The sequence below is a fragment of the Arvicola amphibius genome, chromosome 7, assembly GCF_903992535.2.
Source record: "Arvicola amphibius chromosome 7, mArvAmp1.2, whole genome shotgun sequence".
In the NCBI taxonomy this organism is placed as follows: Eukaryota; Metazoa; Chordata; class Mammalia; order Rodentia; family Cricetidae; genus Arvicola; species Arvicola amphibius.
In genome coordinates this window covers 11347269-11362376 of record NC_052053.1, presented here as the reverse complement: position 1 = coordinate 11362376, position 15108 = coordinate 11347269, and the positions used below count along the sequence as shown (strand labels likewise).

The 15108-nt window shown below is 41.0% G+C and overlaps 1 protein-coding gene across 1 annotated transcript in view; it reads right to left on the bottom strand.

Moving 5' to 3' along the window:
• Gpr155 (G protein-coupled receptor 155) overlaps nucleotides 1–15108 on the bottom strand; it is a 39402-nt gene that overhangs the window by 6913 nt on the left and 17381 nt on the right. Inside the window, 8 exon segments of the mRNA XM_038336694.1 lie at nucleotides 763–858; nucleotides 2297–2433; nucleotides 3178–3282; nucleotides 7479–7689; nucleotides 8914–9004; nucleotides 9092–9176; nucleotides 12664–12781; nucleotides 13540–13623. Of these exon segments, the coding sequence (XP_038192622.1) occupies nucleotides 763–858; nucleotides 2297–2433; nucleotides 3178–3282; nucleotides 7479–7689; nucleotides 8914–9004; nucleotides 9092–9176; nucleotides 12664–12781; nucleotides 13540–13623 (927 nt within the window).

Below are 15108 nucleotides of genomic sequence, written 5' to 3'. Positions count from 1 at the left end.
TCCTGCACCTTCAAAAGGAAGTGGTAAGCAAAGTGGGTGGATGAAAAGATCAATTTTTTTTTTTTGCAGAATTTGCCAGAATTTAAAATGTTATTTTTCTTTAAATAGCCCTTTTTTGTTCCAGTGCTAGGATTAAACCCAGAGCCTTCAAGATGCCAGACATTAAATATCAAGCTGAGAGGGGGATGATAGTATCTATTGTGTAGGTATCTTGGTGTTTACATGAGATAATAACATAAAATCCTTAACAAGAGTTGGTACATGGTAGACACTAGAGGAAAGGCTATTACTATGTCTGCTAAAATGTATTTATTTGTCACATGATTTTTGAAATACTGATTTAAGTGCCTGCCCTTCCAAAAGCAGGCGATGTTTAGTAGCGCAGTGGCCAAACTAAAAGGCTCAGAGAAGCATACTATTTTCCAAGTGAGTTATGAGATCATGAGAAGTTTAAGAAGAATTTGGGGACATCTTGTTCCTACTTAAATCATTATTCTTCATCTCAATGCCAAAGCAAAAAAAAAAAAAAAGTCTTTGGTATTTCTAGTTGAAACACTCAGCGTACATTCTGATGACTTCAACCAATATACTAATTCATCTCTACCAGGAGACAGGCGGCAGCTGTCAGCTGTCATGCATACCAGCAGCTGATAAACAAACGGAACCCTTTGGAAAGAAAAGAAAATAACGTCTGCACCCCCTTCCCCCCGCATCCACTCACCCAAGGAAACAGAGCCCCCTCAGTTGTTAGCAAATAAATACCTGGCCGAAGTTAAACACGGCACAGAAAAACTGCAGTTCAACGTAGAGCCGCCCCGTCTCGTGGTTGAACAGCCACCATAAACAGCTGGAGAGATTCTGTAAGGGGAGGAGAAAGGGGCTTCAGAATTAAGCACGAGAATCATTTCTCTCCATCCAGCACACACTATGATAACTTCTCTAGATGATAATTAGGGGGAAAAAGACTAAAGGAGAAAAACACCGAGAGAATCTACACTTGTCTTTCAAACAGGAGGTTTCCACCTCTCCTCTTGACAGATGCCATTCAAACTGTCTATTCTGAACAAATCTGCAGCAGGAAGACAGGAGCCATAAGACAGGCGCTTACATAATGTATCAGGACTGCTGACTAGCCTACACAGCATGGATTTTAAAATGAGCCTGACACAATAAAACAATTATATCACTAAGCAGCAGTTCTTGGCAGCATTTCTTATTTTTCGACTTTTGCTCTTGGATGGCCGTTAAATGTTGCTGGGCTCTGTAACGAGCGTCCAAGTGCAAAAAGGCCGCAGAGGCTGTTGGCCCCTCTCCCATCTCTAGGGAGGCACACTTGAACCATCTTAAGGGATTAAGTGTAACAACTGATAATGCACAAATGAGGGCAACAAATAAAAGCCCTTCTGTAGTTAAGAAAAAGTACACAATAAAGTATTGAACTTATAAATCATAACACTGGAAATCCTCCAATACTGAATGGCACCCCAAGGCCTCTATGAATATATAAATACACATGACCCCTTTGGGGAACAATCAGTAGAGTACACCTGTGTCACAGAAATGCTTCCAGACTTTGGTGCAGACTGCTCAACTTCGGGAATGTACCAGTAGAAAAGATAATACCTGGAAGTGTTTATCAGGGCATTTTGAAAAATTAGGAACAATTCATAAAGAAGAGCTTGAATAAATTATGTTGCTTTTCTGTGGTTACTGGAAGGTAATTTAAAAGAACGGCTTTGAACACTTCAGTCAAGTAGCCTTGTTAGACAGAGGTGGAAAAAAGCAACATCGAAGCCTGAGTGTTTTCCTGTGTGTGTGTTTGCCTGGTGTCCACAGAGGCCAGGAGAGGGCGTCAGATCCCCGGTGGTTGGAGATGCTGAGCAGCTTTTTGTCCTCTACAAGGGCAGCAAGTGCTCTTAACTGCTGAGCCATCTCTCTAGCCCCGGAAAATTATTTTTAAAAGTTTATTTGAAAAATATCTTTAGAGAGATAATTTAGCTACGTGTCCACTTTCAGGAGTACGTAGTCTTGCACACATCAGGGAAATACTTTGTTCTGACAAGCTCCAGGTTCAAGAGCACAGACGTCTGTACGGAGAACAGAATGTCGGAGTGACTAGGCAACAGAGCAAGTGACTCATTCCTTGTCCCTTATCCTTGTGCCTCAAACATCGAGCTAAATGTTAAAATTCAGATGACCTAGCCACCATCCTTCTGCAAAGTAGCAATGAGGTTTCTCTGAGAGAAGACAAATATTTAAAGAAACAAGCCCAGTTAGAAGCAGAAGAAGCCTTTACAGCAAACAGGCCAATGATGAGAAGCAAACACAGCAGGACGTGGCGAGTCAGTTGTGGGTCTCCAGTCTGCAGGTACTGCTCTTCTTCCTGGGCTAGGATGCAGCTCTGGGAGTCACAGCGACTTACACAGTGGTCCGCTGCAAAACAGTCAGCACAGGTGTAAATATTTCATGGTGACATCCCAAGAGGGACAGCACAGAAGCATGCTCAGTTAAGACGCAGGATCTGTCAGCGATCCTGGAGAAAACCCTCACGTTATGTTGGAGAGTCTCTCTGAAGATGCAGAAGCAGCATGTGGTATTTCCTACTACACACTTAACAAGGGCCTCCGTCTACATAATTTATGTTATATAATGACATATAATTTAGACATACTTCATATAGTTTACATATACTTTTAAAGGCTGAACTAATAAAGTTTTATCTGTGATAAAGCCACATGAGCCACAAAGACTCTATTGTGTCCTAGTCTGACAAACCATGAAACAAATGTACTATTACCTCTTACATTTCATGAAAGAGCTCAACTAATTAATTAGTCCTGATTCTAGAGGATAAAGCTAGGGGGACAGTCTCAGCTTTTAGAAGAAGAAAAAAGGCCAAAGTTCAATGTTTCATGGATTTCCTACTTCAATTAACCTTTGTTTTTTATTTTGAAAAGTATTCAGGATTGAATCTAGCGTTTCATGATGTTGGGCAAGTACCACCGAGCTATACCCTCAGGCATGTGGGTTAAATTTATTGGGAACTCTATTTTAATACTATCTTTAAGAATTTTATTTGTTCAAAAGTATTCTATTTTTATCATCATGATCTTATTATCACTTTTTCCCATCTTATTGGAAACATTCTCAAGCCATGTATAGTCCCAAGGCACTTACTTTTCTCGAAGGAAGAAGGCATAGGCCCACTGGCACTTGTGTCTGTTACTGGCTCTATTGATGGACAGCGTAAGTCACCATTTCCCAGGGAGCAAGAACAGCAACCTAGACAGAAGAAACAGTCTATGAAGGTACAGCCCAACCACAACAGAAGCGCACAAGTTCAAAAGATGCCAACCATGCCGAGCCACTCAGGATGTCTCCGTGAAAACCTTTTCTGTCTGAGCCCATATCTACGTGTGCCTATACAGTGGTGAGCAGTAAACGGGGTCAGACAAGTGATCAGCTCCCTTACGTGTCCCCTTGCTGAATGAGACAGGGAGAAATGTGGCCCAAATGAGCCCACCTGCCTGTGACTTGGACTAGCTAGCTGCCTGCCCCAGCCATTGGACAACAGGCATCCCCTTCTTCCCGGAAGCCCTGTCTGGGCATGGCTAATAGAATTCTCTTCTAGGCTCATCTCAGCAGTCCTTTCTTCCAAGCCCTTCTATCTCACGAGTCTGGAAGATTTGGCTGAAGCAGCTCTACCTTTTTCTTTACAAGCACACATGGCTGAGCCTTCAGCTGGTTTATAGGCAGGATGCTCTACACAAGTCACAGTGAGCCATACTGCATAGCTGTAATTTTCCTCTATGTTGTTTACTTATATATTTGTTTATTTAAATGTTTATTTCCTCAGGTAATTGCACACAGTGACCTTTAAATATTTTTTACAATTATATAGGCATGGGACTTCCTGATATGGATTGCAAAATGAATAGAAGAATAACTTCAGTGATAAACTATTAAAATGTACACGCTAGGATATGAGTAATACTTAGACTTAACCTCTCCTTGATAATGTACCTAAGTTCTTAGGTGATATTCTTAAAAATGAAAGGATTTCAAAGTACAAAAGCTATTATCTATAAGCCATTATGAATGTCTTTTTAATTTTAAGATAATAATGCCACCTCAAGGTTAAAAACAGAACCACAGAATAACAGAAAATAAATTATCTTGTCTAGTTCTCTTCAGAAATATGAAGATTTAAATAATAAAATTACATAAAAAGATATAAAAATTAAGGAACCATGTGAGGCCGGTACATTCAAATAACATACCTCCTGGGAATGAGTACCTGCATGCACACAGATGTACACAGAAATAAGCAATTATGGCCTCTGGGAAAAATTACTTGGCAGTTTCTTCTTTCAAACATAAGGGCTCATCAGTGGCTGTCAGCTTTCTCTTTATTAGACAAACATTTTTATATTAAACTGTTTTTATTTATTTTCAAGATTTATTTATTTATTTGGTTTTTTGAGACAGGGTTTCTCTGTAGCTTTGGAGCCTGTCCTTGAACTAGCTTTTATAGACCAGGCTGGCCTTGAACTCACAGAGATCCAAGTGCTGGGATTAAAGGCATGTACCACTACCACCTGCCTGATTTATTTATTTTTAAGATTTACATATTTCTGTTTTATGTACGTGAGTGTTTTGCCTACATGTGTGTATGTGCACCATGTGTGTGCTTGGTGCTCAAGGGGGCATCTGATCCCCTGGACCTGGAATGTAAGCCACAATGTGGGCACTGGGAACTGAATCTAGGCCCACTGCAAGACTAAGTGACCACTGAGCCATCTCTCCAGCCATATTAGCTGAACTCTTGATCACAAAATAAAACGTTATCCTAATTTCACAGTATTTATAACCCAAAAGTCCTAAACCTCTAACAAATGTGCAACAAGGGACAGAGATAGAGTAAACTGTGTTGAATCACCAAACCAGAGAAAAGGCCAGGGTGGCCATCTGAGGTGTTATAAACTTTTACTTCTAATAAAGCAGAAGAAAGCAGGATTTAGGAGAGAGATGTAACCAGACCTTTTTCCTTAGCAACATGGGTAAACAGGTACTTAAGTAAGTATTTGACTCAAGCACTCTCTGTGATAGTATCAGAGAATCATGACACTCAACCAACTATATTCCATATAAAAATAATATTACTAAGTCTGTATGGTAAGTCTGATACCTCACTAGGAACTAAGGCTAAAAGACAAATCAGAAATGATATTTATAGGCTTGTGGGCCAAATGAACAACAGCAGTTATCAAAAAGCAAGATGAGGGAGGAGGCTGTGGATACAGCGCAAGGGGAGAGCTCTCCCGAGCGTTCACGAGGTCCTGGGTTCAATTTCAGCCCCACAAAAACAAAAACAAAGCAAAACAAAAAAACTGCAATGAAATTAGGGTTGTTAAAAAAGGAGGCGAAAACATAAATACTTCGGGTTTCTTGTGGACAAAGCAGAGAGCTGTCCTGTTGATAACACTGATTCAAACTAGTTTTCTTGCTGTGGATGCTATCAAGAGGGATTAAAGTCTACGGCTCAGTTTTCTGCTGTTTCTTAGAGTCAGGTGAAAGGTGAATGCGGAAGTCCCCCAAGGGTCTCACGTCCCTTGCTCAGTGCTTCCTAGAGATGCTAGCCTGTAGCAGCCATTTAAACATCCAAGGGGGAAGACACGGCAGGCTGCCTGACGGTGGTGATCTCCCGGGGCTGCCGCAAAGCAGACTGGTTTAAAGTATAACTGTAGACAGTGAGGAAGGGAGGAGGGCAGGTGGGATCTGAGATGCATCCCAGGCTTGTGGAAAGCAGAGTCTCATATTTTAGCAAAGGCATACTGAGCTTCAATTTTAAAAGGAACACTGTAGTCAAGAAACTTGAATAAAATTCTGATGATGTCATCACAAATTGCCAGCCAGCCCAGGTTGAGGGGCTTGGCAGCAAAAGCAGAAGAGACGTAGGATGGTATGCGTGCCAGTCTGGGGCAAAGCATGGAGAGTCTGGTAGTGTAGACAGGAAGAGGCGGAAGAACGGGGGTGAAGCAGGAACCATCCGGCATTGGAGGGACCGGTACTGCAGCAGGAGCCTGATGTGGTCAGCTCGACCGGATGCTGAGGTGATTGGAGGCTGATGACCTACAAGCTGTAAGATGAAATAACCAGGCATTTTTCATAAAAGCCATTTGGAAGCCGGGCGGTGGTGGCGCACGCCTTTAATCCCAGCACTCGGGAGGCAGAGGCAGGCGGATCTCTGTGAGTTCGAGACCAGCCTGGTCTACAAGAGCTAGTTCCAGGACAGGCTCTAAGAAAGCTGCAGAGAAACCCTGACTCGAAAAACAAAAAAAAAAAAAACAAAACAAACAAACAAAAAAAGCCATTTGGGCTCTGTGGCAATGATTCAGCCCTGCCATTCCAGTACGAACACAGCCACTGATGACATGTATGTGAATGGTTGTAGCTGTGAGCCACAACACTGTGCATGGGAAATTCAAGTTTCATAGAACTTTAAAATCATTTTTTTTTTTTTTAAAAAAAGCCACTTAACTTCAATCTTCTAAAAATGTAAAAAAAAAAAAAGATCTGAACTGAGAAACTACAAAAATCAGGTGTTAAGTCTGACTTGACTTGTAGGCTACAGTTTGTAGTTGGATAATCTCTATGATTAACCTTAAACTCAGTTAGGTCTCTCCTTAAAATTCATCTTACTGATGGTCCTTGCCCGATGAAATGTTGACAAAGGAGGAAACACATGTGTTTGGTTTCCTAGGAAGGACCTTCCTTCCCTTTTGCTTCTTCCAAAATTCTCAGGTCAAAGCTGGGGACGTGCAGAGTGTGTGTGAGGTTCTGGGTTCAATCCCCAGCACTGAAAACTGGCATAGTGGCTCATGACCGTCACCCCAGCATTCAGGAGGCTGAGGCAGGAGGACCAACAGTGTGAGACCAGCCTTGGATATAGAGTAAGACCCTGTTTCAAAACAGCCAAGCAAACAGCCAACTAGCCAGCTTCTCTCGGAAGTCTCAGAAGTCAGCAAAACATTAACTTCAGATTGATGGATGAAGTGCTTAGAAGAACGAAGTTCTAACGAGTTAACAAGTTGTTTGATTGACAAATACCTATAGTATTCAGAGTGGCATAGTGAACTTACATTGAACCAAAGCATCTAGAATAACGTGACAGTTTTTGCTTGTTTGTTTTAAAGTATATGTAGGGAGGCTGGACAGTGGTGGCGCACGCCTTTAATCCCAGCACTCGGGAGGCAGATCTCTGCGAGTTCGAGGACAGCCTGATCTACAAAGCGAGTTCCAGGACAGCACAGTGCTATAGTGAAACCCTGTCTTGAAAAATCAAAAATAAAATTACACACACACACACACACACACACACACACACAGAGCGAGAGCGAGCGCGCGTGCAAGAGAGAGAGAGAGAGAGAGAGAGAGAGAGAGAGAGAGAGAGAGAGAGAGAGAGAGAGAGATCTTACTTGTTTCTGGAAGAGGAGCTGGGAAGAGTTCTGGCTCGTTTGGTGGTGCTGGGCTCTCCTCAAACGCAGTGCTTCCAGGCTCTGCTGTCTTGTGGTCCTGAGACTGGCCAAAACCTTCATAGTGACCAGCTTGGGTGGTACGGTTCATGCACATGAGTGACACGCCAGCTATCAGAATGCTGCAGAACAGGGTGACCGCTGTGGTGATCATCTGCCAGCATCAGAAACAGATATTAGGAGAGATGGCTCAGCGGTTAAGAGCACTGACTGTTCTTCCAGAGGACCTGGGTTCAATTCCCAGCACCTACATGGCTCATACTTGCCTGACATACTCACACAGACATATATGCAGGCAAAACAACAACGTATATAAAAATAAGTCATTTAAAAAAATTTAAAGACCACTTTCTTGATAGCATATATGTCCATATAGCTTTAGACACTGCAGAACAATGTTTCTTCAAAATGGGTAGGCGTATTGATTTATTTGTAAACAAATCATGGTCTGTCTTTAATCATACAAGTTTTTTGTATGTTTCATGTACAACAAGTGGTTAGCAATAGTCACTGGTTTCCTTAAGTTATTTTAAATGCTGCATGTAGTTCAACCATCCTTCAGCAAATGTAGACTTTCTTACAGTAATGATTATAAAAATTATAGCTGATATTTATGAGCACCAACTGGATGTATTTGTATAAGCCCTTTTATAGATAATCTTGTTTATTTTCATAAAACTGAATTAAGTTCAAAATTACAAAACAAAAGGTAAAAATTTAAAAATCTTTGGTGAAAGTGGATCCTGCCCCCGAAGAATCCAGCAAGTCCCACAGGCCTCCTGGTCTATAGCTTTGCAAGTCCACTTCTCTTAGATATATTTTATTCTGGAGTTCGTACTTCCCATAAGAGTAACATATTTGACACTTACTATTACTGCTAAGTTGTTTACTTTTTTCCCTTCAGTAGAGGAAACACAGTTTATAAATATATCTTCATTAAAATCCATTAAGGGGGCTGGAGAGATAACTCAGCAATTAATAGCACTTTCTGCTCCTACAGAGGTCCTGACTTGGTTGGATTCCTAGATCCCACCGGCCAGCTCAGAAGGTCTGTAACTCCAGCTCCAGGGATCCAACTCCCTCTGCTGGTCCCCACATCTGCAAACACATTGTATGTCTGTAGCTTCAGGCAAATACTCATACACAAAATAAAAATAAATAAAACTTTAAAAAAGCAAAATAAAAATTAATTTATAAGCATTTAAAAATCTTCAGCGAAAAACATTCGTATCGTGAGGTGCCATAAGGTGTTAAAAATCACCAATGTTGTATACAGTAAATGAAAATATATTTAAATTTAACTTTAGTATAAGAACATCAAGGTACATAACGAACTAACAGGACATTCTCAAGAAGGGAACTGCCAGTAACTTCCCACCTGCTCTTTTCCATAAAAGAAGGCGGAGTCAATGCTGTCTCCATTGTGTTTCCCAGTGATCAGAAGCACACCAACAAGAAGGGCAGGGATTCTGTCATCAAGAAAGAAAGCGTCAATGACCAGCAGTAGCTGTGTGTGGAAACACCCCCCACCCCAGCAAACAGGAAAAGGCTCTCACCCCCAGCCGGATATTATGATGAGTCCCACAGGGATTTGCATGCTCTCCCGCTTTTTTAAAAGAAACAAAGAAACCGCTAGAAGGCCTAGAAAGAAATAAAAAGAATTGGTTACTCTTGACATCCAACAGGAGTCCCAGCACTTTCTCAAACACCAGCTTGGCTTCATTTTGCTTTGTGACTTAGTTTGGCTGGCTGGTTTTGCTGTATGAGGATCCTGATCCCCGTCCTCCCTCCGCTTCCCATGTCCTGGGGTTACAAGTGTGCACCGCCTTGCTAGTTGGCTTTTTTTTTTTTTTTCAAATAGTTGTCTGGCTTTTGCTCCAGATTTTCCTCCTTATAAATAACTGTTGTTTGAAACAATTTTTTAAAATTAAAAATCACTTTGTTTTCCTTCCTAGAATTGTTTACTCAAATCTTATTTTACTGGAGGATTTCTTTTCAAAAGCCATAGCGTTTTTGTTTGTTTGTCTTTTGTTTTTTTTTTCATTTATGTGATTAAAATTAAGTGCAGTTGGGAAAGTTAAGTGCATACAGAGTGTTTCTGAGACTGACTCCATTATGTTGGTGCTAAGAAACATATACATTTCTCGGGTTAGCTTTGGAAAATGCCCCAAAATGTAGGGCTCACGCCTCATAGAAAACTGACCCAAACATAACACAAATGTAGTACAAACCTTATACAGACGTAAATATTTCAAGGGTTTTGTTGTTATTTTTGTTTGGTTTGTCTTTGAGATTGGGTTGCTACATAGCCCAGCTGTCCTTAAACCTCAATCCTCCTGCCTCAGCCTTCTGATTGCTGAAATGAGACAGGTGCCACGACATCCAGCTTGTTTTCAAGTTCTTGAGCCTTTCTTTATGCCTGACGCTGTTACTTACACCTGTGGCACTTGAACTCCACAGGGCTACAGGCTCTGAGTACCGCAGGTGGGAGGAACCGGTATTTCAGATTAACACTAGAATTCCATAGGTATGGAAGAAACAAGGGCAGGGGACAGAGCGGTGGAGAGACCCAGCCTTCTGAGGAGCAGGAGGAGGAGTCCTGAAACTGTCCTGGGGTTCCTACGATGTATTTTTAGGATCTGGAAATAATATGTCTATAAGGAATTTCCAGTCTCTTTGGCATATTTTCCGTGATAATCACTGTGTCCACCTTATAAGTAAGCAGAACTTAGTTTTCAGTTTATGTAGTAAGTTTGGCCAAGTGAAGGCCAGATAATGTTACAGCTTACTGCCAAAGGAAGACTCCATAGGGGTTTGAAGAAAGAAAGGCAATGAGATAGGCAGATCATAGCCTTGTGTGTGAGTCACTGAAGATGACCTAAGAGAACGGGGCGTGGAGCCCAGTTTACACTGCAAGCTGGGATCTACGTTAGCAAACTAAGATCCTTTCCTATAATTAACACTTTCAGTCAGAACAGACATAAACGGACACGGATAATTAACGCTTTAGACTAGAATTAACATAAACAGATACTGAGTCCATGAGAAGGGTTTAACACTCTGAAATTCTGATTCCCCTTGCTCCGGGAAGAGCCGGAGCTGTGAGGTGACAGCTGGGACTATCTGCGTACGTTGATTCCGCTCTTTGGGCTTGCTTTTATGATTTGCAAAGTGAAATATTTAAACTGGACCAGCAAAAAAGGCAGAAAAATGGACGATTTACGCAATCAATGTACATTTGAAATTGTTTGATTAGCATGTGAAGCTTGGGGCTTCCCTGGTATTGGATTTAGCGGACGTGTTAAAAAGCAATTGATTTTAAAGGAAAGCAAAGCAAGTGGTTGTGAAACAGGACAGACATGCTGAAGGCGGTTTGTAAACCAACCTGAGAATGACTGAACGTGAGACTTTAAAATACACCGAATGGGTCTGTAATTTTGTCTTTTGGGTTGTAAGCCTAACCTGTGGCAACTGAACCATAAATTCGTGCTATATTTATAATAATGTGATGATCACAGGGCACCTTTATTGTACAGGGAATTCATGAGTTCTTTAGATAGGTCTCAGCATACATGTTTGATGGTTTTGGAGATGGTTCGGGCTTTCTGACAGACTGGTCTGTTTGCTACTCTCTTTACGCCCACTGCAAATCCCACCTGAATGAATTTAGGTACCAGACATCAGTTTGGGCCACCTATATTTGGGATTACAGTCTCTAGGTTCTCTTAATTTGACATCTCATGACAAGGCTCGTGCTATGACAGGTATAGTTGCCTCACAGAAGCACAACCTATTTCGTGTTTGTGAATCTGTCATTCTGCCATTTTTCTCCACGTTGCTGCTTCACTTCAAAAGGCTATGAACTTATGTGGGACCAGCTTTTGATCCTTAGGGCATGAAATCAAAGGTCTTCCTACCATGGTCTCTTCCTGGCTCTTATTTATAACTGTGCAGTCTCCCTTCTGGAACCATTTTACAATTTCAAATTGTGGTATGAACACAAAAACAAGCAAACCAGACAGTACTTTTCACAAACAGAATGTCTGCTTCTGAACGAATGGTACATTTCAAATTGGCAATGTTAGGTTAAACATTTTGTCACAGTTTTCGGAGTCAATTGAAAGAGTATTCCTTATCATTGGGTCCTCTACTAAAATTATATTATTTTATCTATATGGGTGTTTTGCTTACACGTGCATCTATGCACTACAGGCATGACTGGTGCCTATGGAGGCCAGGAGAGGACTTTGGATTCCCTGGAACTAGAGCTACAGATGGTTGTGAGCCTCCATGTGGGTGCTGGGAATCGAACCTAGGTCAGTGCTCTTAGCCTCTGTAAGTCATCTCCGCAGCCTCTCCACATCCGCTTACCCACTTTTCTTGTTCTCCTACTGCCTCTTTCTCCATCTATGAATAATAAATGATTACTAGATTCCCATTTCTTGAATGTCTGCTGTATACCAGATGTAAACGCCTATACTGTACTTCATCCTCAGAATATCTGTGTAATGTGCTGCAAGCCAGCTTTAGAAGTAATAAAACAGAAAACCTGGGGGCTGGAGAGGTGGCTCAGAGGTTAAAAGCACTGACTATTTTTCCAGAGGACACAGGTTCAATTCCCAGCACCTACATGCCAGCTCACTACTGCCTGTAATTCCAGTTCCGGGGGTTCTGACACCCTCAGAGACATACACGCAGGCAAAATACCAATGAACATAAACAAACAAACAAACCAGAAGACCCAAAGCTAGTTAATTTGTATGAGGCAAAACAGTTGGCAGTTCAATAGGATCCCAGAAGTGAGCTCTGGGAAACATCTAACCTCTGTCCTTTTCTACCTGGTGTCTCCACGGCGGTGCTATGTTGACACTGGCCTGGAGCCAACGACCCCCAATGAAAAGGACCATGTGACTGAGGAGGGCTTTGAGCCTGGCAGAAATAGAGCACTCAGCAGATAACTCAGCTTTGGAGATATATGTGTGTGCGTGCGTGTGCGTGTGTGTATGTGTGTGTAACAAACTGAGTAAACACCCTGACCTGTGCTAACACACCTCAAACGGATCAGTAGATGCAGAGGTCTTTTGGGGGTGGGGGGCGACTTTAACAGTCCTTTCGCGAGCCAACTTACCTGTCCACAAATAGGTGCTGTACAGGGAACTGTACAATAGAACAAACACCAAAATTTGTCCAACAAAATTTTTTTCTTTAACAAAATTCCATATCATCATTCCAGCACAAACAATAGACTAAAGAAAAAATTATTAAAAGATTCTGTAAGTAGCTAAAAGTAAATTGTATGATTCATTATAACAGAAGAAAACTATGAATCTAACCATACCCATCGAAGCTTTATTCCCAGAAAAATAATTGCCCACCCAAAACTGCCACAACCATCAACTATTATATACTGGCTTTATTAAGATTTCAAGCTTTATAATTAAAAACATCTTTTCCATAGAACCTTGAACAAGGTACATATTAAAAGAAAATAACGACCATATTCTAAATTCTAGCCTTATCTAGTAATGATTTTCATGGAAAACGTTAAACGTCTTGCCATTATGACCCCATGCCAAGACCTAACTGTGATGTCAGGTCGCTGGAGCTCTCCTCTTGTTACTGGTTTACTCTTCGAGATGGGAGTCTTACTCTGTAACACAGGCTGCTTTCGAACTCACAGCAAAACCCCCTGCTTCAGCCTGCTACGTGCTCAGAACTGCAAGTGTGACTCACACCTGGGTGAGAGGTCAGCGTTTAATGGCTCAGTTGTTTGTAATTGAAAACGCAAAGTTATCACTAATTGCCATTATCAATCTTAAAGCTTAAGACCTACTGCAGCATTTAATACACCAAGCATAAAGTAGCTGGAATTAAAGTATAATTGATATCATTGCTAATAATTCTGACTCTGTAACTGAATAAAAAGCCTAGCGAAGTAATTTTCTCTCATGCAGTACAGGAATCCTGGGGAAAGCCCTGCTTCCATATCTACAGGTATACTAACCTGAGCAATGAGTAAATTGGTGGTGAGCAGATGTGGAAGCTGCTTGTATTTCTTACTCAAGAGAAGAATAGCCAGGGACCAGATCTTGAAGATAAAAGGCCAAGTTATTTACATTCTCAATCTTTATGATTACTTACTAGATAGCATATTAGAAATCTTTTTTATTGTAGGGCTGAATTGAATTCAGGGCCTCATATGTACTAGATAAGCATTCAGTCACTGAGCTACATCCTAGCCCTTGGTTCTTTGAGACAGGATCTTACTATAGAACTCAGGCTTACCCTGAACTCCAGATGCTCCTGTCTGAGCCTCCCAAGGTTTAGGATAACGGGTATGTGTCCCTACACCTGGTCCCCATGATTAGTATTTTTAGAGATTTCTCTTTATCTGCATTCCAGAAGAAATTTTAAGGTTTCATTAAAATTGCAAGTTATTAATATAAATTACTATATCCAAGGTGAAATAAAGCATAGGGAGATCCATGGTTAACAAATTAGTTCTTTAAGAGCTGTGGTTTGACCAGGGCCACATTCTAAGTATGCCTACCCTCAGCGGCTGGTGTAGAACACAATGTCACAGTCAATTGTTTAGGGAAAGAGCTTTGCTAATTTTTTTTCTTTTCTGATTTTTATGGCACTAGCTTCTGAGGAGTCTAAATTCCAGATGGTCTTATTTCAAACAACACATACCTCCTGCACCAAGATTAATCTTGTATTCCTAGTATTTACAAGGATTGGGTTTCTCCTCTTCCTCTTCCTTCTTTTCTGGCTAGTACTGGGATTGAACCCCGGGCCTCATGCATGCTTAAGCTAAGCTACAGCCCAGCCCCAGGACTGAGTTTCTAGTCTACCTTCATACTGCCCAGGAATGTATGCTGGCTAATTTTCTTCTTGTCCCTAATTGCCAATAGACATTGATACCTTCTGTCTCCCCAAACTACCTTCTTATCAAGGAACATAGATTTTTTTTTTTTAAAAGAGTATGTGGTAGGCTGGGCAGTGGAGGCACACACATTTAATCCCAGCACTTGGGAAGCAGAGGCAGATGGATCTCTATGAGTTCAAGGACAGTATGGTCTACAAAAAGAGTTCAAGGACAAGCCAAGATTACATACAGAGAAACCCTGTCTCAAAAAAAAGAATATGTGATAGATATGGGATTTCCTAAATATCACATTAATCATGTATTTATTTATTGTTAATATACACATCCATTATCATATCCATTCCTTTTAAGAATAAACATTATCTTTTTCCAATCTAGAATTCTGATTGAATTCAGCAGGCAATCTAACTTACATGATACTCTAGTTGTTAAAGCTTATATATCTGAGTTAGCGGGATCAAATTCAAAAAGTTATCTGGTTTCATTTAAATAACTTGTTAATCTTGTTCCCAAAGACCTTTGCTGATCCTATGATTCAGAATAGCTAATATGTGTATGGTGATTATCGTTCACAGATGCTTATTTCATGATCACAAACCTTAAAACAATCCAGAGAACTAGTGAAATGATTATCAGTATAGCTAAGAAAATTAAGCAGAAAGGGTGTTAAGTAACTCCAAAGAG